Source organism: Suncus etruscus, chromosome 7 (genome assembly GCF_024139225.1).
Source record: "Suncus etruscus isolate mSunEtr1 chromosome 7, mSunEtr1.pri.cur, whole genome shotgun sequence".
In the NCBI taxonomy this organism is placed as follows: Eukaryota; Metazoa; Chordata; class Mammalia; order Eulipotyphla; family Soricidae; genus Suncus; species Suncus etruscus.
The window spans coordinates 92,849,903-92,874,804 of NC_064854.1; the positions used below are offsets into that span (position 1 = coordinate 92,849,903).

General features: G+C 36.4%; 1 protein-coding gene across 1 annotated transcript in view; it reads left to right on the forward strand.

The window, feature by feature from the left end:
• The window catches only part of LOC126013819 (protoheme IX farnesyltransferase, mitochondrial), a 124,158-nt gene that overhangs the window by 77,051 nt on the left and 22,205 nt on the right, over window positions 1-24,902 (forward strand). The window contains 1 exon segment of the mRNA XM_049777020.1: window positions 7,804-7,874. Coding sequence (XP_049632977.1) covers window positions 7,804-7,874 — 71 coding nt within the window.

Below are 24,902 nucleotides of genomic sequence, written 5' to 3' on the forward strand. Positions count from 1 at the left end.
ATAATGTGAAATTTTTAAAGGCAAGGAAAGTAAAAGTATCTTTATCTAGAATTCTATTGCTGAAGTACTAAGATAATCTATAATAAAGAGTTATACCATATGTTTTATAACTAAAAAGGCAAATCTACAAAAGTTCAGCTCCTGTTTTAATAAATATCTGGTCACAGTGGGTTGGGATTAGAGGCTAGAGAAATCATTAAGCAACCTGAGAAAATAACTGCAAAACAAGGAAATTGGAAAATTCTCAATTCTTGTAAAGACACAGAATACACTAGACCCTGGAGTGACACATTATCTTCACTCTACAAATGTGGGCACAAAGCCAGCCTGTTTTAATGCTCCAGGCACATGTTAGATGAATCATCCATCACATCACTCTATACAAAACAAGAAGAACGGCAGGTAGAGAAGGAGTAGTCTAATGGAATGGAAAAATATTTCCTGTTCATTTTGTCTATCAGAGAATACATAGACTTGAAAATAGTCTTATATGCTTTTATAACTTTTAATAACATTGAAATAGTACAATATCCTTTAAGATTACAGGCTATTTTTTAACTTCAAATCTTGCACATATGAAACAAAAAATGATATGGTGAATTAGAGGACATCAACTTACTGTGATGTTAACTTAGGAGAATGACTTGAAAACTCTATTAATGACTCCCCTCCATCCATTTCAGAGATTCTGAGGTACAATTTTACTGTGTTTCAACTTCCCAAAATTATTCTTGCTCATCTGTTGCACAGTACTAATATTTTTACTGATTCCTAAAGATTATTTCAAAGTGACTTACTGAAAGTCTTTATGTTTTAAACAATTCTATTACAAAAGGGCTTGTTTTTGAACTTTAGTGGAAAAATTGAATAGTAAATGAAATAATGGCTGTTACATAAAGTGATATTAATAATACACAGTAATGGGACAACAATATTTGAAGCAGGTGATAAAATAGCCTCTGTGACTTGGAAAAGCACTGTCACCTAAAACCCTGTGTTTATCTCTCTGATCCTTGTTCTAGGGGTTTGAAATTTAGTCTGAAATCAACTTATATCATGTATCCATGTATCATTTTTATTTCTATCAAGCCTTTTATGACTTTTACTGAATTACATTACCCCCAAAAAGGAAGAAATATAGGGCATTGGTTAGTAAATCTGCCCTCCTCCATCTTGAAATATACTTAAAAAGAAATATTGTCAGAAAATTTAAAACAACTTTGGATCTGGAAATGTATCAATAAGACAAACCTTCTTGTGCTGGAGTGATAGTACAGTGGATATTGCCTTGCACGTGGCCAACTTGGTTTGATCTCTGGCATACTCCATGATCCCCTAACTTCATCAGCAGTGATCTCTCAGAACAGCTCTAGGAGTAAGCTATGAGCATCACCAGGTATGGCCCAAAAAACAAAACCACATTAACATTTTTTGTTTAATGAGTAAAAAAATTAGGTTGCTAAATAGTTTTGCAGACATAGATATTCCTTACTCTAAGAATTGCATCTGAAACAAACAAAACAGTGTACACGGGAACTATACATATATAGTTTGTTATAATTCTTTAAATATTGAGATTGAGTGACCAAATGCCATTTATATAAACTGAAGAATCATAATAAGGTCATAGTCATATCAGTTATTCTAATTCAATAGACTTCTTAAGTATATGCCCACTTGATAGAATTATATCAATATTTAACCCAAAAAGTTGGAATAAATACATTTTCATATCTTTTTAATTTAGACTTTTAAAAAAATTACCATTGAAAATAAAACTCTGAACTCTATTTTTTGTTTGTTTGTTTGTTTGTTTTTTGGGCCACACCCGGCATTGCTCAGAGTTTACTCCTGGCTGTCTGCTCAGAAATAGCTCCTGGCAGGCACGGGGAACATATGGGACACCGGGATTTGAACCAACCACCTTTGGTCCTGGATCGGCTGCTTGCAAGGCAAATGCTGCTGTGCTATCTCTCCGGGCCCCACTCTGAACTCTATTGTATCTTGCCTAGAAATGCCTAATTTGGAATTTTATTTGCTTATCTTAGAAAAGGAAACATTTCTCTCTGACTTGAACTCTGTATGTCCTAGCAGCTTATATTGTGATCTGACTGCTTTATTTTCAGGTCATTTGGGTAAAATTGGTTTTTGGAAGTGTCCATACTTGTAACATATTGTAGCATGTTACATATTGTAACATATTTGGCCTCTCAAAAAAGAAGCTATTGAAATACTTAAAGTAAAGAAACTAAACTACTGACATTTCTGGGAATTTACCCAATGTTGTCATGGCATAAGTCTTGCATCAATAAAAATATTCTCAGCCACTTTTATATTTTAGGAATAGTATATAAACCCCCTGTCATAATTAATGTATATGTATATGTACATATATATGCACAATATTAAACACAGAATCAGGCATATAAGGCATGACTTATATACTTGTTTTTTTCATTTCTTAACATGGCTCTGCTACACAGACATACACACCAAGAAATAAAGTTTGTTTTGTTCGTTTGTTTTTTTTGGGGGGTCACACCCAGGGATGCTCAGGGGTGATGCTCTGACTATGTTTAGAAATTGCTCCTGGCGTGGGGGACCATATGGGACGCCGGGGATCGAACCCAGGTCCGCCCTGGGTCAGCAAATGCTCTACCGCTGTGCTATTGCACGCCAAGAAATATAGTTTAAAATGAAGCCAGTAAATACAAAAGTCATTGCATATGTGTTTTGAGTTCTGTGTGTTGGGTCTATATAAGCAAGGTATAGAATTTAAAAAGATCTGAAAGCATGTAGAAAGATCATTCCAAATGCTTAGAAGACAGAGCATACAGATAAGGTTAAGGCACTTTTCTTGCATGTGGGTGACAATCCCAGTTCAATCTCTGACATTTTATATGTATCCAGAGCACTTCCAAGAATGGTCCCTGAGCACAGGACCAAGAGTAAGCCCTGACTATGTGTGGGTGTGGCTTGCCCTCCACACCTCTCTGCCAGTGCCTAGTAGAGTGTAGCATTTAAGAAGACAGGAGCACGAGAACATATCAGAGAAATGAAAACAGGCCAGAATATTTACAAAGAACTTTATTGTCCATATAAGACATTAACTTATAATCTTTGGACAGTGAGCAGCCATAGAAAAAAATTATATAGACAGAGAAGTAATGGCATTTGAAAGACCACTTTGACTATTGTGTGGAGAATTGAAAGAGTTCATCCGTACTAGAGGTAGAATTCATTAGTAAGCTTTTGTAATCTAGGCAACATAAAATGTTAAATTAAGGAAATAGCAGTGAAGATGAGAGAAAATATTGGGATCAGTTTAATAGTTTATCTTCCTTTGACTCTGTGCAGATAAAGTTTCTATTTGTCTAAACTACATTTGTTTTTTAATCTCAATTAATCCTGGGGAAGGATAGATTGGGAACCCAAGAACTGTTTCTTATGATGACCAGCCTGACAGTGGAGACCTGATAGTATAGTGCATGGGTGTCAGTAGCACAATGTCCCACTAGGACCCACTCAAGTGGCCCGAGAGCATCTAGTGATGCTCTGTGCATCACCAGTAAAGGAGTTTCTCAGGAGTCCCGAGGATGTCATTAAACTCACAACTCACACATGCCTGGAATATTCTGAGCTCCATTAATGGTTTGTTTTTTTTTTATGTTAATTCCCTTTAGTAATTCTCTTTAGTAATTCTTCATTATTTAACCTAAACAAGGTCTATGCAGAGTTATTGCTTATTATAAGTAGAATGCACTTGCTTTTTAAAAGAATCACTTCGTATCTCCAGCCAGAAACAAGTATTTTGTTTTGAAGTTTTTTCCTTCTATGTGTTTTCAGAAAGCACTGTTTACAAATTGACATCTCTCTGGCCAGAGAAAGAGGTCAAATCTTCTACAGTAAATATTACTGCTAGTCAAAACCATGTGATTTAGTGAGTTCTTTTACTGATAATTTATAGCACTTTGAGCATTGAAGTATTGGATGACCTTCTAGACCTTTTAGTTTTTTCTCTCTGAGAACAAAGTCTTAGAATATTTAAGTTTAGTTAAGTGTGGCTTGAGAGCATAATAGAACAGAACATCCCCCAGTTACCACTTGAAGTGAAAATTTGCTTCTGATGGATGTCTGAGCATATTCACACTCACTACTTTAAATGCTTCACAAGGGAAAAATTGATTAGAAACAACTGAGTCTTATTTGTTTGTTCTGAGTATGGCAAGAGAAGGTTGGTAACAAGTCAGGGTAATGACTGACTAGGTGACTTAACTGATTGTAAACTGAAAGTAATGGTATGTGGAATCCACTGGACATGGTACCTCTCTCTCTCTCTCTCTGCTTTATTTATTTTTTTTTAACATCCCTTTTAACTTGATCTGAGATTGATTGAGACATTATCTTGGACTGTAGAAGCTGTTAGCCTTCTGGATGACAAAACACTTGACAGCTTGCTGAGAAAATGGATGGAAAACAAACCCAACAAAGTCCACACATTTGCTCTTCTATTCAGTTTTAAGAAGAATGTGGCTTTGATTATTTAGGATAAGGAAAGAAAATGTTATACCTTTTATCAGTTTTTTATTTTCTTAACCTGGCTTACAAACTTTTCTGGAATATATCTACTTTTTTTGCAGAGTGTGTAATCAAAGTGGATACAGGAAATGTATAACTTGGGCTCTTATAGTCTATCAGTTTTGGTTATTTATGTCATTTTTAGCTCATAGAATTCAGTTGTGCCATAAGTACTGTACTTTAGAATTAATGAAAATATTTTAGATCAAGAAAATGGTAGATTTCATAAAGGGCACCTTTAGTGCCTTGCCTTCAACATGTGAGTATGTAATGGAAAATATGATATTTTTGTTAAATAGAACTATTCAATTACTTTCTAAACTGCTTATGAGGCAGATTAATTTAAAAGTTTATTATATGTATATTGATTAATGCTTTCCATATGTGAAATGATTTTTTTTGCTTATAATGAGTTATAAGAAATTTAGATTCATTTGTGTACTTAACATTTTTCTACATCTTTATGGTAATTATTTTTTACTGTTGAAAATAATAACTGCTGTTTTGAGCAGTATGTTGTATTATTTTTCTCTCTCCAATAATAACCACCTCCACACTTTCAGGAAATATCCAGGTCCTATGGCAGAGGTTCTAAAACTGAAAAGATACTACTGTCAGTATCCTCTTCAGAAAAGAAAATCAACATCACTGTGTTCCTTCCCATTTGCTTACAACATTAATTTCTTTACACAAACATACAAAAAATCGCATCCAAATTGCATTCTTTTCTAGTACTCTCCCCTTCCTTAATAACTTGAATACTCCCCAAGAGAGTGGTATTGCTCACTTTGAAAAACACTTTCCTATGATCATGGTGCTCTCTCACATGGATGATTCTAAACTTTTCTTCTCAAACTGTCGGAATAAACTTTGTGCTGAGATTTCTAGGAGAAAGAGAAACCAAGGATGCCATTGTCATTTTGCTTGATTCATAGAAAGAGCGAACATGCAGGAAAAATCTAAGCAGTAGATGGAATGAGCTAGAACTTGACATCACTTCATATCTCCAGCTAAAAAACGAGTATTTTGATGTGTTTATCCTTCTGCATGTTTTCAGAAAGCACTGTTTAGAAAATGGATATAATTTTCTACAATTAAAGCTTTTGCTAGTGGGCCACATATTGTCCACCAGGCCTGACCTGAGCTCAGGTACCCAATGTAAGTCCTGAGTAAGGCTGCGTGTAGCCCTATAGCAAAAAGAAAAAAAAAAAAAAAACAGAAAAAAAGAAAAAGAAAAAGAAGGAAGGAAGGGAGGGAGGGAGGGAGGGAGGGAGGGAGGAAGGAAGGAAGGAAGGAAGGAAGGAAGGAAGGAAGGAAGGAAGGAAGGAAGGAAGGAAGGAAGGAAGGAAGGAAGGAAGGAAGGAAGGAAGGAAGGAACGAACTGTATATAAATTGAGTGGGGCCTTTGGGCCACACTCAGCAGTGCTCAGGATTTACTCTGGGCTCTGTACTCAGGAATCACTCCTGGAAGACTCGGGACCATATGGGATGGCAGAGATTGAACCTGGGTCTTTCCTGGGCCCACTGCATGCAAAGCAAACACCCTACCGCTGTGCTATCGCTCCAGCCCCTAAATTCAATATTTTAAATATAATGCAGTATACAAAGATATTAAGTGCACTTTTGACTTACTTATTACATTGTTTGTTGAGTACCTATTTGCACCGTTTTCCTTAATATTAAAAATTATAAATTAACTTCATTTAATAAGCTTAATGTTTACATAGATCATCAGGTTAGTGAATATATTGAAAATGCCCATAACCATGGTAATGCTGAAAATAATGAGCTTGAATCATTTAGGATTTTTTTATACCACAAGATCTACAAAGTGATATATCAGATATTTTATAGATTAGACCTGATTGGATCCTAGAACTTAATCTCTGTAAAGTTGCTACCTTATACCCAGTGCTAAGCCTGAGGTAAGCAGAGCTGATAACTAAAGAGTGGAGCATTAGAACAACCTGGAATTAATAAGATGGAGCTGCAATTTAGGATTACAAAGTAGAACACACATGTCTCTCCCATTCTCAAGTTTACAACTTAATAATGTAGGTTGCCAGTAGAATAGCTAGTATTCTTCACTACCAACCAGCCCACGGACTCACCATAGGCATCAGCTGCAGCCCAAGATGTGATTGGAGCGACAGATGCTATAGATTCAGTGCTGCCTGAATGAGAGATGTAATCACAATTCACTTTACACCAACTTCCTTAACTTAAAATGACTCTTACCTTTCTTTTTGCCTTCTATTGTTCTGCAGTAAAGGAAATTCTGGACAACATAGTCGTAGATTAGCTAAAGAAACTTAATATAAAGTCAGCACAGTTTCCTTGGTCAGCGTGGCATTTGGATACAGTTTGTAATCACATTTAACTAACTTCTTTAATCACACTTAAGGAACCCAAGGGCATTCCTGGCATTATTCAGCCAAACAGGCTGCTTCAGTGTTGGGCTGGTGGTGCAGTATAACTCAGTTTAGAGGTGTCCAGGTCTCCCAGGGCCACCCCAGGGTTGCTCACAGGTCACCTGGCCACACTCACCAATGCTTAGGAAGAAAAACTTATTTTATGCCAAATAGAAAATTGTTCCTATTAGAACCTGCCATTCACTAATCCATTTCCCCCAAAAGATACAAAGTCTCTTTATTCATTTTTGGGTAGAATATATTTCACTAAAAGTTGGGTCATAATCTTATTTTATAAGTATAGAAACACAACATATACTCAGTGATAGGAAGACAGGAAAGAGGAAAAATGTTCATTTATATACAAGTATAAATAAGTAAAACATATCCAAAACTCTTACATTCCTTATTTAAGTATTTGTAATTACCATCTGCTGGGCTTCCCTATTCCCTTTATAACCATTCCATTTGGCAAATACCTCTAAAATGTGTCTCTTCCAATATACAGTCCTTCATAATACTAGAACTATTAATTCATGATATCAAAATTAGTTTATGTCACTATGCACCTAAAATATTACTGTGAAGGGTATGTAATCCACTTTGATCAAAATAAAAATCATTATTAAAAAAAAAGAAAGAAAACTTACTTTTCACAAAAAAAAAAAAATAGGATTAAGCCATGATAAAAATTGACTTAATTTATACAAACAAATTAATAATGTATGGAAACAATAAAGAATTTTAAAACAAAAAAATTAAAGCAGAATTGTTTCACATTATATTTATTGGTTTTTGTTTTGCTTTTTAACAGTTTTTCGAGGTGCCGTTTGATTCCAATATGAATAGGACAAAGAACAGACCTCTGGTTCGTGGCCAGATCAGGTAAAAATCATTAAATATAAGACTCTTCCACGTTATAGAACAATAAATGTTTGGTAATAGTCAATCATTTACTGGTCTTTTGTACTGATTTCTGCAATGAAAATATCATTCCTAAAGGAATTTTTTTTTAATTATTGAACCTCTAATTTTTTAACCTCTATCCAAAATACACTTTAAAATACAAAATGGATCTTAGATTTACAATTTTGTTGTGATAGTAACTCATAAGATAGGAATCTTTTTTAGGTTGATTTTAAAATATGGATTTGTTTTACTTGTTGGTTTTTTTGTTTGTTTGTTTTGGTTTTGGTTTTGGTTTTTGGGCCACACCCGGTGATATTCAGGGATTACCCTTGGCTATGTGTTCAGAAATTGCTCCTGGTTTGGGGGACCATATGGGACGCGGGGGGTGAGGGTGGGGGGTGGAATCAAACTGTGGTCAGTCCTAGGTTAGCCCTACCGCTTACACCACTGCTCTGGCCCTGGATTTTGTTTTACTTGTAAAGAGAAAATTACTCCATAAAAACAGATGATTACAAGTAAGTCCACATAGGGTCCCATGAGAAAAATTATGTCTGAAGCAATATTTATTCAGATAAACTTATACTGCTGTCAAAAGTCCAATAGACTACCAGTTTCATTAGTCTCCTTTCCCTAAATCATGTTAAATAGAACTTAAAAGACTTATAAATATTTTAATATCACTAATGGTTGACTGTTAAACATTTAACTTTCTAGAACTTTCACATCCAGCATTCTAAAATATGTTTTTAATTCAATAGCTGGAGTAGGCTAAGAATAGAAAGGAAAAAAACACATTTATACTGCTTTCTATTAACTATCTAAAACCAGCGAATCTATATTTTATATTTCTACATGATGCCTTCATGAATCATAAAATATATTTTATGTGTCACACTTGTGGATGAAATAATTAAAATCTTAAATAAAACAAAGAAACTCCAGTCAGTGAGATCAGTGAGTCGTCACTGTGTATAGTAGATAGTAGAACCTCTGTATGATTATCTTAAAGATTAATCTCTTAGCTTTGATGATTCTCAGAATAATAGCTATGCAGGTTTTTAACTATAAAGTCTAGTCAGTGATTTTGAAATTGTCTTATTAGCAGTTTTTACCCTATTTAATTCGGACTGATCTATCTTACTTAATCTGTACAACTTCTTAAACTTACTTTATAATTTGATATTAAAATATAAAGCACTCACACTGTTGATTTCCTGCTGTTGAATAAACCAGGGAAAGAAATCCTTGAAAGTCTTGCTGATCTCTGCCAATTCAGACTTTGTTTACATATAACTTGGCTTCTGTCTATATTCATTATTTTTTGCAGTGATTGCCGTTTATTTTGAAGATTTTAATATAGAAGAATAAAATTAGATTCGAAGAACTTACAGTAATTAATTATTCTTAAGAAAGAAACATACCGGGGCCGGAGAGATAGCACAGTGGCGTTTGCCTTGCAAGCAGCCAACCCAGGACGTAAGGTAGTTGGTTTGAATCCTGGCATCTCATATGGTCCCCTGTGCCTGCCAGGAGCTATTCCTGAGCAGATAGCCAGGAGTAACTCCTGAGCACTGCTGGGCGGGTGTGGCCCAAAAAAACAAAACAAAACAAAACAAAAACCTAGTTACTCTTTTAGTATTTTAAATACTTGAGAAATACCCTAAAGGAACTCTTTTTTTTTTCCTGTAATTCCCTGTCTGTACAATTGTACGTGTACATATGCTTCTCAGTGCTTCTAGAAGAACATAGCATGTAGCCATGGGCATTGAAATCTTACAGAGATGAAGCAGAGTGTTTAATTTTTTTAATTATTTTATTTTAATTATTATTTTATTTAATTATATTCCAAAAGGGGTTAGAAGAATTAGAAAATCGTTATAGTGAATTAGAAATAAAGGTAATGAAAGGCAGGGTAAAAGAAAAGAGAATTTGGGACAAGTAATAATTTCACAAGAAAACATCACTTGGTTTTTATAAGATTAATTATAATGTTCATTGTTTTTTCTGGTGAAATCAGTTACTTTGTAACAAAAATTACATGCATCATTTTTTTGGCTTTTGAGTCACACCTGGCAGTGCTTAGGGGTCATTCCTGGCTCTATGCTCAGAAATTGCTCCTGGCAGGCTTGGGGGACCATATGGGATACCAGGATTCGAACCATGCATGCCAGGTTAACATCGTACCTCCATGCTATCTTTCCAGCCCCAACATGCATTATTTTTTAATTATCATTCTAGCAATATGATGGAGATACTGGTAAATTCCTTCCATTATTCAGGTAAAGAAACTGAGGATTTTACAAATAAATGACAACTAATATCTGATCTAGGCCATTTCAAATTCTTAGTTCCTAACAAACTAAGGACTATCAAAAATATTCTGTCTATAATAAAAATACCTAAAGATCAAATTTCTGCGTCATCTTAAAATATAATGGGTAATTGTCAGAGATTTTAGCAGAAAAACCCTCAGAGATTTTAGTAGAAGAAACATAGATTTCTAAGCCATCTCTCAATGACAAACTACTGTAGAATAGCTCCTCATGAGAACCATTTAGAGTCCCAACCTTTAATCAAGTTTGGAAGAATATTGTCTTGGTTAGATATTGTTTCTCAAGTATTCATCTAGAAGTTTAGCTTGACCTGATTTAAAATTGGATGGCTAAAGAAAAAGGACTTTTGGTCTAGCAGGAAGAGGTTTGGCAGGCCCACGCCATGCCAGAGGCCTGCTTGGCCAGGCCTAGGAGGGGGTGCGGGATTTGGGTAACCCCAGCACCCCTCTGCCGCCTTGCTCCAGATCTCCAGGGCTTCCCCGGGCCACACCCCTGGGCAAGCCGGTGAGTTGGGTCCCTTGGTGGAGTTTGAAGGTACCCTAGGCCTTCCCCCACTATCCATGCGGCTCCTTAGGGAGGGTCTGGGTGGGGCTCTGAACTTCTGTTCTCCCAGCTTCTTGAAGGATCTCTCCTTCCTGGGAGCCGGGAGTTTAGCAGGAGGAGGTTTGGCAGGCCCACGCCATGCCGGAGGCCTGCTTGGCCAGGCCTAGGGGGGGGGTGCGGGATTTGGGTAACCCCAGCACCCCTCTGCCGCCTTGCTCCAGATCTCCAGGGCTTCCCCGGGCCACACCCCTGGGCAAGCCGGTGAGTTGGGTCCCTTGGTGGAGCTTGAAGGTACCCTAGGCCTTCCCCCACTATCCATGAGGCTCCTTAGGGAGGGTCTGGGTGGGGCTCTGAACTTCTGTTCTCCCAGCTTCTTGAAGGATCTCTCCTTCCTGGGAGCCGGGAGTCTAGCAGGAAGAGGTTTGGCAGGCCCACGCCATGCCGGAGGCCTGCTTGGCCAGGCCTAGGGGGGGGGTGCGGGATTTGGGTAACCCCAGCACCCCTCTGCCGCCTTGCTCCAGATCTCCAGGGCTTCCCCGGGCCACACCCCTGGGCAAGCCGGTGAGTTGGGTCCCTTGGTGGAGTGTGAAGGTACCCTAGGCCTTCCCCCACTATTCATGCGGCTCCTTAGGGAGGGTCTGGGTGGGGCTCTGAACGTCTGTTCTCCCAGCTTCTTGAAGGAGCTCTCCTTCCTGGGAGCCGGGAGTCTAGCAGGAGGAGGTTTGGCTGGCACTGGTAATCTCTGTCCAGTCTACATTTTCAAAATCGCGCGGGGGCTATTGCCCCCGCGCGCACAAGAAACATTAATAGTACTCTCACAAGAAACATTAATAGTACTCACTATCATTGAATTATGTTTTTATGTATGCAGAATGTCCATTTTGTACTCTGCCCTTTTGCATACCCCTTCATAAGTTCATATTTCTCTTTAACTTCTTTAACTCCTATCATCATTACTCCTTTTTTACCCTTTCTAACTTAAGTACTGTTGAGTCCTAATTCACAGACCAAAGTGGTGCCCTAGAGTTAACACCCACCCAACTATTTTAAAAGGCATAAAAAGGACACATATCTTTTCAACATTTTATGGGTGTTTTCTTTGACAGCTATAACTTTTGCTAAATACTTTCTTATACAGTGATGATCCCCCCCCCATGTTTTTTATCTTCTCTTTATGAACTGCTCAATATGGAATTTGGTGTGAAAGAATCCCTCAGTTTAATACGTATGTTTGAACCAAGTCATGGGTCTTGTTGGAAATGTTCTTATGCCCCCATATATCTGATAGCACCACGTGGCTTTATATCTTGTTTGCGTAGGCACAATAACATAGGAAAATACTATACATACCAATAAGTTCTTATCTAATAGAAATGGGAACTCACAAATCTTGTAGTGCAATGAGACCTTACACCCTGAACATTGACATAAAGACCTGGCACAGGCCTCAGAAGAATGGGCATTCTCCATTTACCCCTTGATCTACAGAAGACATTTACAAAACATCCAAGGTTGTATATAACATCACCCGGAGGCATTCCTGTACCAGGGACGACCCTACAGCTGCTCAGACATCGATCTACTCAAAAGAGACATCCCTTAACACTGAGAAGACAACAAGAACAATGACCTGTTTACTGGACAGGGCTTGCTGTATTGCCCCTTTATGGTGAGGTTTGTCTATAACATCACCTGGAAGCAATCCTCTACCACGGAAGACCCTACCACTGCTCAGACATCGTCCTGCTCAAAAGAGACTTCCCTTAACACTGAGAAGACTTAACAACAACAACCTGCTTACAGGACAGGGCTTCCTGCATTCCCCTTTCATGGTGAGGTGAAACGAGAAGGCACTCCACATCATGACTTCAATGTAGGACATGCAGATTCCAGAATCTTTAATACAGAAACATGAGACCAACAACAGAGACTGTGTGATAAGTGTGTTGGCGCTGCGGACAATGTCTTGGAGCGAACGATAACTTTCCTGAGGCCTAGAGCTGGTCTTATGCCAGGAAACTTCAGGGGCAGGATCTCTTTGTATTTAGGCCAAGGCTATTCCTTTCCATGCCTCTCATATTTTGGTGGGCCTATGCAAACAACAATTGCCACTCTAACACCGTTTTTACTGTGCTCCTTTGACTCTAATCCTTAAAACACACCCACTTAAAATTCGAGGTTAACTTAAGCTAATATGCATGTACATGGAAATGTAAAAAATACTATGCCTCTAATGTTTAAGGAGTTACGTAAGTTTGATGGCTTTAGATTGCCTTGTGTGCTGTTAAGAAATATTATAATGTGCTACAATCTGGGGACTTGAGGGAAAAAGTAATTGCACATGGATTCTGTTTTATTTATCTTAACTTTCTTTGGTGAAAATTCAAAGTTAAGATATCAGCAAGGGGACTTCTTCTGATAATTATGTTATGGGTGATTGTCCTTCCACTGTAACTTTACCTTATCCTCTTTCTTTGCATCTTTTGTTGTCATAATTCATAATAAAAAATTATAAAAAAAAAGAAAAAGGACTTTTATTCTATCATCATCATCATCATCATCATCATCATCATTATCATTATCAGTGTTTTGAGTGTTTCAGGTAATGCCCAAGAGTCAAAAGAGAAGGAAAGTTTCCTGTCTGATTCTAACATGAGCCAAAGATTAAATGGCTGATCAGCTGGTTTGCATCTGTGGTTCTGGCAGAATCATTAATAGTGACCCTCAGTGACCCAGCTGGGATGATAAAAAGTCAATGTTGATGAGTCTGATTTTCGTTATTTTTAAAAGTCTTTAATATAAAATGTAAATGCTTATTTTGCCAAAAAGAGAGAGGGATTAAAAACCTGTACATAAAAAGTATGACATATTTAAACTCTTCTGTAGGTAGGCTTATAATATAGACTCCTTATTGTTTGTTTCACCACACTCCTAGAAGTGCTTAGGATAGGTTGCCCTTGTCAAGGCAAATGCGCTACCTGCTCTCAGGGTGTAATTACTCTTTTAAGTAATATTTTTAAACTAACAATTACATTTACATTTTCTTTTAAATCAAGACAATAAATAAAATTAATATGTTTGAACATTCTGGTAAAAATGTCCTGGCCCTGAATGATTTTTAGTCAGAGAGAGTTGAAATTGGCATTCATTTTTATTCTTTAGCAAAGAACGTACTTTAGAATTTATATTAGAAAGGTCACATTGAAGGAGTGAGTAAACCCTTATAAAATGTTGAATCTTAAAATAATTATTGTAGGGCCAGAGTGATAGCACAGTGGGTAGGATGTTTGCCTTACATGCAGCTACCCTCGGTTCAATCCCCACATGCCATATGGTCCCCCAAGCAGGCCAGGAGTAACTTCTTAGCACAGAGTCAGTATTAACCCCTGAGTGCCTTCATTGTGGCCCCAAAACAAAAACAAAGCAAATTTATTTTTAAAAAAGTTGAATCGCCAAACTAAAAGTCATATAATGAAGGTAAATGTCAGAGTAGTTATTTTTAAAAAATTCTTTTTTGATTTTGGGTTTTTGTTTTTTTTATGGGGGGTCGGGAGACCAAACCTAACAGTGATCAGAGGTTACTTTGTCTCTGCACCCAGAAATCACCTCCTGGCAGGCTCAAGGCACCAATATGGGATGCCAGGGATCAAACCCAGGTCAGCTGCATGCACTGCAAATGCCCTATCCTCTGTGCTATCACTTGGGCCCCACTAAAAAGTCTTATTCACTATAATTAAATTTTAGCTTACGTAGAACCAGTTTTGACTTAGAAATTAATTGATTAGAGAAAAAAATGCATGTTTGTTTTGGGATCACACCTGGTTTACTCCTGGTTCTGTTCAGGGACTACTACTGGCAGACTCTGGATCTTATAGGGTGCCAGGAAGTAAAACAGGGTTGACCACTTGCAAGGTAAGCACCCTCTATTTCTCCAGCCACCAGATAGAAAATCGAATTATATCATAGTCCAGATATTCTTCATGTAGTAATCATAATCTAGTGAAAAAATGTTATGACCTTAAACTTGGGCAAAATCATTGAATCAGTGTTTCCACACCATTGTTTTCACACATGCAGACAGGAATCATAATTCTAAATATTAATTTCTAACCTGCTATGGGGATAATAATCCAGTTATGTAAAGAAAAGTAATATTTTTATTTACATTTTTAACTTCTAGGTAAATTTTAAAATGTTTCAAAACTTTTATCTGTTTTCAAAAATGCTTATAAATATATATACCTCCCTGGAAGTAATAGAAAAAAAGAAATTTAAGTAGTTTCAAGGCTGGGGAGAAAGATGCAAACAAAACATTTAACAAACAACCCTCAGAAAGTGAAAGTAATGTTTCCATTATGTTTACATTAGTGTCATTAAGTGAAAGTAAGAATACAGCTTTTTCTCTTTTGCATTCACATTGTTACCCTTTTAGAGTCTGATCCTTCCAGTTTTATTCTCTACTGTTCACCTTTTTTTCATCCATTCTTTATCTTATATTAACACAATGCAACTGCTGTGGGGTTTTTCTCTCACCTTTCCCTTTCTGCTTCCAGGAACACTAACCTTACCCTTCAATTGCCTACAAAGATTTTATCCCAAGTTTTATTTTCTATGGAAGGGATGGCTATTCCCATATTTATATATAAATACAAAGAATAGGCAAAAAGTTGAACCATTTATCATGACTTCACTGGAGTATGGGAATAGCTATCTCTATAGATATAGACATGTTACTATTTGTTACATGCAGGTAATAATACTTCTGATTGATTATTTGTTGATCAACCTCGTAAAATCTAATTCTGTAAGTCTAAAGCATTGCTTACACTAAAAATATAAGATTCTTCAGTTTCCTTGTGGGAAGAAAGTACTTGCTAATGTGTATATGGCTTATTTCAATTTATCTTCTTATGAGGATGAGATATGAACAAGTTATTAGTTATTCTGGTTTGCTATTCCAATAATTGCAAGTGGTTAATAGAGACGTTCTTTTGTAGCTTCTATTTACCAAATATGAATCCTGTGGAAACACTTGACCCTGTGGCTTTCTGCTTTTTACTTTAGGTCTGAGGCCTTTATGGTAGAATTATTTATCAGCATCTTTAATGACTTAGGAGCCATCTGATGGATTTGAGTATACATACATCCTATCACTTAGAAAACTTTCCAGATACAAGCAGATAAGCCGTAGTTGTGTGTTTGTCTAAAGAGCTTTAGCCATCTGTGGTTGATGAGGTCTATAGAGTAGTGCTCCAAAAGGTCACACTGGCTCCGTTTTAAGCTCTAGTCTTGGCTCTTCACCACAGAGTTTATCCTTATTAACTTGGAGCCAAACCACTATATTTTTTCCCCTGAGACTGAATCTAATCATAACCACATCACAATGACTTCTGGAAGACATTCCTAATTGTAATTTGGAAGCATGTATTAGTAAGTGAAATGTGTCATCGACAAAATCAAGAAGTGGTTTGTCTCTGACATCTCTAAATTGTCTATTTCTCTGCTGTTTATATATCCTCACGAATAGTGGCCAGTCTTTCATCTCTTATATCTCAAGTAGGTATCCAGTGTTCTTGAACTCTTTCAACATAATGAAACACCAAGTCTGCATTGTAGTATTGTCCCTAACTAGATAAAAATAATCAAGTAGATTTTAGTATTTCCAAAGAGAGGAGTCAGAAAATACTCCCTCTTAGTTATTTCTAAAATATTCCTGTTTTTCTTAGAAGGATCGGACCAATTATTTTTTCACAGATTATACCTGCCAGAATTTTATACATATGTTTAGAAGTTGGAAACCCAGATTCTGCCTAGTTCCAAGAACCTATAGAACAACTTGCCTGACAGCAGGTGTTGGACTTAGATTTTTCCTAGGTCTCTCTCAGTACTCTAAGCACATAACACCATTAGTTTCTTTTGACTTAATATTTATACAGGTGATTTCTCTATTCTTAAGAAGTCTATTAAATTATTCTTTTGTGTTTTCCTCTGTTCTCCCCCTTTTTAAGGGAAAAATTTACCCACTTATTACTTCATCAGAACTTAGGTTTCATGCTTATTGTTTATCTCTTCTTTTTTGTGTACTTTCCAATTCATCTCAGCTTTACATCAAGCCATGTATTTTCATATTTTAATTATACATCCAAATGATAACCTCAATTTTAGCACCAATGTCTTACATTACATTCATTCCAATTCCAAAGCACTATGAGAAAAATTGATTGCTGAAGCTTTGGCCAGATAAAAAATATCTGGTCCATTCTCTTGGCAAGGAAAAGGCATAAGGGACCAATTAAGTATGGTGGTGAGGAAGCAAAATGTACCTAAGGCTAACTCTTTCCAGATATGCTTTCATGTAACTTGAGCTTGCAGTGGAGCAGATGTCTCAAGTCCTCATTCTGTTTTGTAACTTTTTAGCTATAATCTGCCATCCTCAATCCCAATGCTTTTTATCAAATTATTTTTAGAATTTGTGTTTAAAACCTATTAAGATATTCTTAAATTGAATATTTACCAAGTCTAACTTTTTACCTCATGTCAAAAAATAATGTGCCCTCCAACATCCCTTCCTATATCTGTCAGCTTCCCAGTAGGAGATTGTCCTCCTTGTTTCAACGTTTGAGGTTCTATTTTATGTTTTCCTTTTTTTTTTTTTTTTTTTTTGTAGATTTTAGAAATATGCAGACAACTTTAAAATGCCATCTTCAACTGAGAGCTTTCAAATTTAAAATTTGGGGGGGGGTGCATACCTGGCAGTACTCAGGTGTTAGTCTTGTTCTGTGCTCAGAAATCATTTCTGGCATCTTGGGGGATCATATTGGATCAGAGATCAAACCCAGGTCAGCTGCCTAGAAGGCAAACACCCTCCCCACTGTGATATCACTTGACCCTCAACTTTAAAATTTCTGTCATAAAGTTTCAAATAATCAACTTTTTCTGATCCACTTAATGAAAATGAGTTGAGCAGATCTAGACCTAATATTTCTCCTGTATATCCTACAACTAAGTAGCTTGTTTGACTAAATTAATTCATTGAGATTTAATTTATTGATTATTATTAATGTTATTATTAACTTGTTTCTTAATGTTTGAAAGGTTTTTAATCTGAGTAAAAAAATTACTCAGGTACATAAAATCCTTAGCAAATGGACAAAACTGCCAATAAATATGTATTGTATGAAATGAATGATTTGATAGAAACAAGGAATCTCTGGAAGTTCATGAAAAGAAAAGGGAAAAGGAGATAAGAGACTGAAAGCAAGTAAAACCTAGGATTTACCTTATTATTTTAAAATACATACCGTATTTTCCGTCATATAAGACGACTTTTGAAACAAAAAAAATCAACCGAAAATTGGGGTCGTCATATGATTGTATCCCGTAAAATGTTTCAATATGCCACTAAACGAAAAATGTCTGAATATTCCCACAAAACGAATTTTCCAACTCGATCTTGCACCAATCACTGCAAGGCTGCTCGGACTGCCTCTCTAATTCAGCCAATCCAAGCAGGCTTTTTATGTATGCAAATTAGACAATGTTCTGGACCCGAATCTACACTGTAAAAAGCCTACTCAGATTGGCCAGAGTCAGAGAGGAAGTCTATGACAATATAACCTTTGAACCTTTCCTTATTGTGATTGGCTCACTGTGATACATGAGCACAGGAACACATGCAGCACATGCAGCACAGGAACGTTCTGTCTGATACAGCGAATATAGGCCTAAACCTATGTTTTAACTGCAAAATTAGGGGGATGTCTTATACGCCCAGTCGTCTTATACGCTGGCAAATACGGTAAATATTTCATTTATGCCTCCTTTGAATTTTCCAGCTTTGTGATGTTGACAGGAAAATATATTTTAAGATTAGTTTTTTTATATAATAATTTTTATTTTGACCAAAATGGATTACATCTCTTTCACAGTAATATTTTAGGTACATATTAACATTGAATCGGGGGAATTCCCATCACCAAAGTTGTCCTCCCTCCACCCCTGTTCCCAGCTTTCATCCCATATTCCCCACCCTTAACCCCGGGCTGCTAGTGTAAGTGGTCCCCTCTGTGTCTAGCTTACTACTTAGTGATCATACAACTGTTTGTTCTTGGTACCCTCCATTATTTCCCCTTCAATTTGAGAGGCGGAACTAGATGGTTCAAGTTATGTGGTTCTGTTTGAAGAAAAGGAAAGCAATAAAATAGGTTAAAAATCAAATAAACCAAAAATGGGCGGAGTCCTTAGAGGCTCTCAACATCAGTTTGAGAGAAGAAAGGGAAAAAGGAAGTGAAACACCACAACAATACAAAACCAAATATCAAACAAAAAATCCAATGAGCACTACAGCAATAACGACAAGCACCACATAATAACCACGGTCCTGAAATAAAAACGAAACAGAGTGAAAAAAAAATGGAAACAACAACAATATCAAAACCAAAAAAAATGAAATAAAAATAAATAAAAGATTATTTTGTGCTGTTTTTTTGTTTTGTTTTGTTTTGTTTTGTTTTCCTGCATAGGCACAGTAAATATTGGGGACATTAGAAAGGGAATTCCCTTGGCCTAAGAGATAACTTAATGGATCAGATTAGAAATCCATAATTCATAAGTTTTAGGTGTAGACAATAAGTAGGACACATAGAAGGATAAAAGCAGTGTGAACATTATTGTCAGAGGATAAAATAAAACTCTTATAATTGGGTTCAACCAATACCTGGGTTTTTTTTTGTTTTTGTTTTAAATAATTTTTATTTTAAACAAAGTGGATGACAAATCTTTAATTCCTGAATTTTAAATGGATGACTAAGATTGAATTTTTGAAATAAAATAAATGGATTGTTTTGTTGGCATTAACTTACAGGGCAAGATTTAGCTTAGATTTAGGCATTTAGAGTAGACCTTTTTTTTTTAATTTACTGAAGGTAAACATTTTGTGGACTGCAGAAAAACTGTGAATATTATACATCTATTTGCCCTACTCTAATACACATGTACCCAGACTACACTAAAACTGCAGAGTTTCTAGGGATTCGTATAATTAGTCTCTCAGTGTGTATATGTGTGTGTATGTAGATATATATATCTACATATATATATATGTTGCAAATGTAGTAAAAACATAGCATGATTCAATACTGTGTAAACTATATCTATGAAAAGTAAATAAAAGTATGTAAAGTCATTACAGTGGATATAAATCAGGGCTTCTGCAATTTTGGAAAGTCACCATCCTTATATTGTCATAAGAATGTTGCTTATGGGGCCGGGCGGTGGCGCTAAAGGTAAGGCGCCTGCCTTGCCTGCGCTAGCCTTGGACGGACCGTGGTTCGATCCCCCGGCGTCCCATATGGTCCCCCAAGCCAGGAGCAACTTCTGAGCACATAGCCAGGAGTAACCCCTGAGCGTTACCCGGTGTGGCCCAAAAACCAAAAAAAAAAAAAAAAAAAAGAATGTTGCTTATTATTTTGAAGCATCACAAATTGTGAACATTTGTTGATAGCAGTCCTGTTGTTAAGGATTCTCCCATTCTTATGCCTCGCATTGCATCAGAAAGTATATAGACCCTCTAAGAAATATGACTTTCAAGAATTAACTATCAAGGTGCATGAGGTCAACCTGAATTTGATTCTTGGCACTGTATATGGTCCTCCAAACTCTGCCTGGAATAAGCCCTGAATACAGCAAGGTATGAACACAAAACAATTTAAAAAACTAATTAATATTATGTCAAGGTAACTTAGTGCATCTGTTGTAGCCACTAAGAAATAAATCTTAGGAGCAGTTGTCTTAAGATAGTATTGCTCTTTTTTTTTTTTTTTTTTTTTTTTTTTGCGTGGTTTTTAAGGGGTTTTGTGTTTTTAGCTAATATCCTAGGTTATATCTTTAGACTATAAAGAATAATGTAACAGAATTGACACACTGTAAAGATAAGATGTGGTTGCAATGAGCAGCAAAGTTGCAGATCATGACAGCATAAAGGACTAAAGCACAATGAGAGTATGCATACCACCTTTGTAGATTTTGGGAGAGGATGAAAGGGTGAGCATGGTGTCTTTAGAGGATTTGGCCGTTTGAAAGATTAAGAAAAATACTGGGAGGTGGACATAGAGCAAGGTAGGTAAATTCGCTTCACAGATATCTTTTGCATAGACCACAAATTGCAAAACAGAAGCCAACAGGCCAGTCCTGAAAAGGCATTTCTTGTTTGGTCTGCTGTGCTTCTCTACAGTTGCCAGTGTGTTTAAAACTAAAAATTTTAACATAAAATTTCAAATTTCTGGGTTTCTTTTGCACATTTTCATGTGGCATCTGCAACCTGAGTTACAGTTCCTATAGCGCCTCACCACTGCTCTTTGGGATTTGGGGGCCATTTTACTTATTTATATTGCCATCCTGGTTTCTAAGGATACTTGTGTTTGTCAAGCACTAGTTCAAAGGCTCCAGTTCCAAGTGGCAGATGCATGAGATGGAGTTACCTCTTCATGTTCTGGTAGCTCCCAAACTTGCTGCTCCCATGTTGTCTACAAAGCTATAGAGATGAATAACTTGTTTGATTTCTTAGCTTATATATATATAAGATATAGACACACACATGTAGACATACACATACATATACATACATACATATATACACACACAAACATATATACACACACAATAGGTTTTACAAAGACATTAAAAATCTTTGGCCTTTAGCCATTCATCTGTTGAAGGGTATCTTGGTTGTTCCCAGAGTCTTGCTATGGTAAATAGTGCTGCAATGAATATAGGTGCAAGGAAGGGATTTTTTGTATTGATTTTTCTGTTCCTAGGGTATATTCCTAGGAGTGGTATAGCTGAATTGTATGGGAGCTCAATTTCCAGTTTTTGGAAATCGCTTTCCATAAAGATTGAACTAGACGGCATTTCCACCAGCAATGGATAAGAGTTCCTTTCTCTCCACATCCCCGCCAACACTGCTTGTTCTCATTCTTTGTGATATGTGCCAATCTCTGGGGTGTGAGGTGGTACCTTATAGTTGTTTTGATTTGCATCTCCCTGATGATTAGTGATGTGGAGCATTTTTTTCATGTGTCTTTTGGCCATACCCTTCAACAGATGAATAGCTAAAGAAACTGTGGTACATATACACAATGAAATATTATGCAGCTGTCAGAAGAGATGAAGTCATGAAATTTTCCTATACATGGATGTACATAGAATCTATTTTGATGAATGAAATAAGTCAGAGAGAGAGAAAGACGCAGAATGGTCTCACTCATCTATGCTTTTTAAGGAAAATGAAAGACATTCTTGCAATAATAATTTTCAGACACAAAAGAGAGAAGGGCTGGAAGTTCCAGCTCACCACAAAGAGTGATGAGTTTAGTTAGAGAAATACTACATTGTGAACTATCCTAATAATGAGAATGTATGAGGGAAATAGAAAGCCTGTCTAGAGTACAGGCAGGGGTTGGGTGGGGAGGAGGGAGATTTGGGACATTGGTGATGGAATGTTGCACTGGTGATGGGTGGTGTTCTTTACATGACTGAAATCAAAACACAATCATGTATGTAATCAAGGTGTTTAAATAAAATATTTATATAAAAATATCTTTGACCTTGGGGCCAGAGCGATAGCACAGCAGTAAGGCTTTACCTTGCACACAGCTGCCCAGGACTGACCTGGGTTCGATTTCAACGTCCCATATGGTCGGTCCCCCAGGCCAAGAGCCATTTCTGAACACGAAGTCAGGAGTAACTTCTGAGCGTCACTTGGTGTGGCCCAAAATCCATTCCCCCCCAAATCTATGACCCTTATTTTAGGTAGACAATTTTTAATTGAAACCTGTATATTAAAAGGGATGGAACTAAAGAATTAAATAATCTCTGTGCAGAGATAAAATGCGTAAGTGTGTGGGGCCAGAGAGATAGCATGGAAGTAAGGCGTTTGCCTTGCATGCCGAAGGTTGGTGGTTCGAATCCCGGCATCCCATATGGTTCCCTAAGCCTGCCAGGAGTGATTTCTGAGCCTAGATCCAGGAGTAACCCCTGAGCGCTGCTGGGTGTGACCCAAAAACAAACAAACAAACAAAAAGCTTAAGTGTGTACTTGGAGCCACATGGGAACCTAGAAGTACAGAGGAATTCAGGAAGCAGCCTCAGCTATGCTTAACTGATAAGTTAAGAAATATAGTAGGACTGGGCCACTACATTAAAAACTTGGTTTTTCATTTGCCATTACTCTTCCTTGGAAAATTTCTAAATTATACAGATATCTTAACCTTAATTTAGACTGAATTGATATCACAAATTCAAGCATCACAATTTGCATTTTCTCAAATTAGAAGGCTAAATCTCCAAAGTTAATTCAATATTGGGATACGGTTTGAGGGATTTTCTTTTGGTTGGATGGTTCATTTGTTTGTTTTCTGACCTATCTGCCTTATCTATCTCCCACATTACTAAGATTCTTTTCCTTCAAATCCTTCTTTTGGTTTTTGTTTTGAGGGTTATATTTTTGTTTTCAGTTTGGAGGCACAATCAGTAGTGCTCAGGAATTACTTCTTACTCTACACTCAGGGATTACTCCTTGCTGGGTTCTGGGGAAGAAATAGGGTGCCAGGGAACTTAGCTGCGTTAGATTCATGCAAAGCACTTGTCTTACTCCATCCCGTTAATCAGTTAATTTTCAAAAACTCATTCAGCTCTAATTTGCTTTGTTTTTTCCCTGAAAAACACGAAATGATTTTAATATAATAAATACTATGCTGCCCATGTTTTGAATGGAAGAATCATGTCGAAAAGACTTCATTTTTATATTTTGCATAAGCATGTTTTTTCTCTTAAGCATGTTTTACATTTCTTCTAAAATATATCTTAGTTCTTATTTTCTTCACATTTTTCTTAAATTCTGAACCGACATTAATGATTGCCATCTTGCAGTATCTTTATCTTAACATTTTTAAGAATATACCTAAACTAAGTTTAGGGGAGATTTTTTTTAAACAATCATCTATAGAGACTTTCAAAAATCAGATCAGTGATAAAATTATGGGATATTTTAGAGAAAATAAAAGTTAAGTTGTCTTGGTTTTATTAAGGTTTGGGCTTTGTTTAGACTGAAAGAAGTTTTAATTTATAATTAAAAATCCTTATAGGAGAAAAAAGTATGAGATTAATTTTTATGTAAAATAGTTATTTACAGAGATGGTTAAAATGTACTGTTTTCTTAATTTAATATGCCATTTTATAGTATCTCTAGAACATCGTTTAACAAGAAATGCCACATTTCTCCTGTGAGTTATTTAAGTAATTTAAGTAGATTTATTAAGCACAATAAGCAGGCACCAAACTAAAACTAGTATATTTCTACTCATTTGTTCCAACTTTGATAAAGCTAAGAACTGCTCTTTAGAAAAGATAGAAATGTTTTGTTTTAAAAGAAGAATAAATAATTTATAGAAATGTTGACAAATTTTCACCCATTTGTAGTCTATTTGTTTTCCAGCAGTAGCCTTGGGCAGGAATAACAGAAGTAGAAAGATTCCATGCTTTGATGCTCCATGGGATGATATCTCAATTTAAAATGTAATTCAGTTTTGAATATGAGTTTAGAAATAAATCATCATTCAACCCTCAGCATGAGCTATGATATATTTGCATGCGTGAGTGAATGAATAAAGGAATTTTGAACTTCTGAATAATCGCTTGATCTTTTTCTGCCGCCACATCCCCCATCAAATAATGCTGTTTCCTATTCTGAAAATACTTTTTTATTGAAAATTAGTAATATTGCCGGAGAGGTAGCATGGAGAAAGTCATTGGTTCAAATCCCTGCATCCCATATGGTCCTCTGAGCCTGCCAGGAGCAATTTCTGAGCATAGAGCCAGGAGTAACCCCTGAGCGCTGCCAGGTGTGATCCAAAACCAAAAAAGAAAAGAAAAGAAAAGAAAAGAAAAGAAAAGAGAAGAGAAGAGAAGAGAAGAGAAGAGAAGAGAAGAGAAGAGAAGAGAAGAGAAGAGAAGAGAAAAGAAAAGAAAATTAGTAATATTTTGCACTGTTATCATAACCTCACTTACCTATTTTTCTGATGTTTTCTATAATTTGCTCAAGGGTGTTCTTAATAAAGGCTGTTACTATGTAC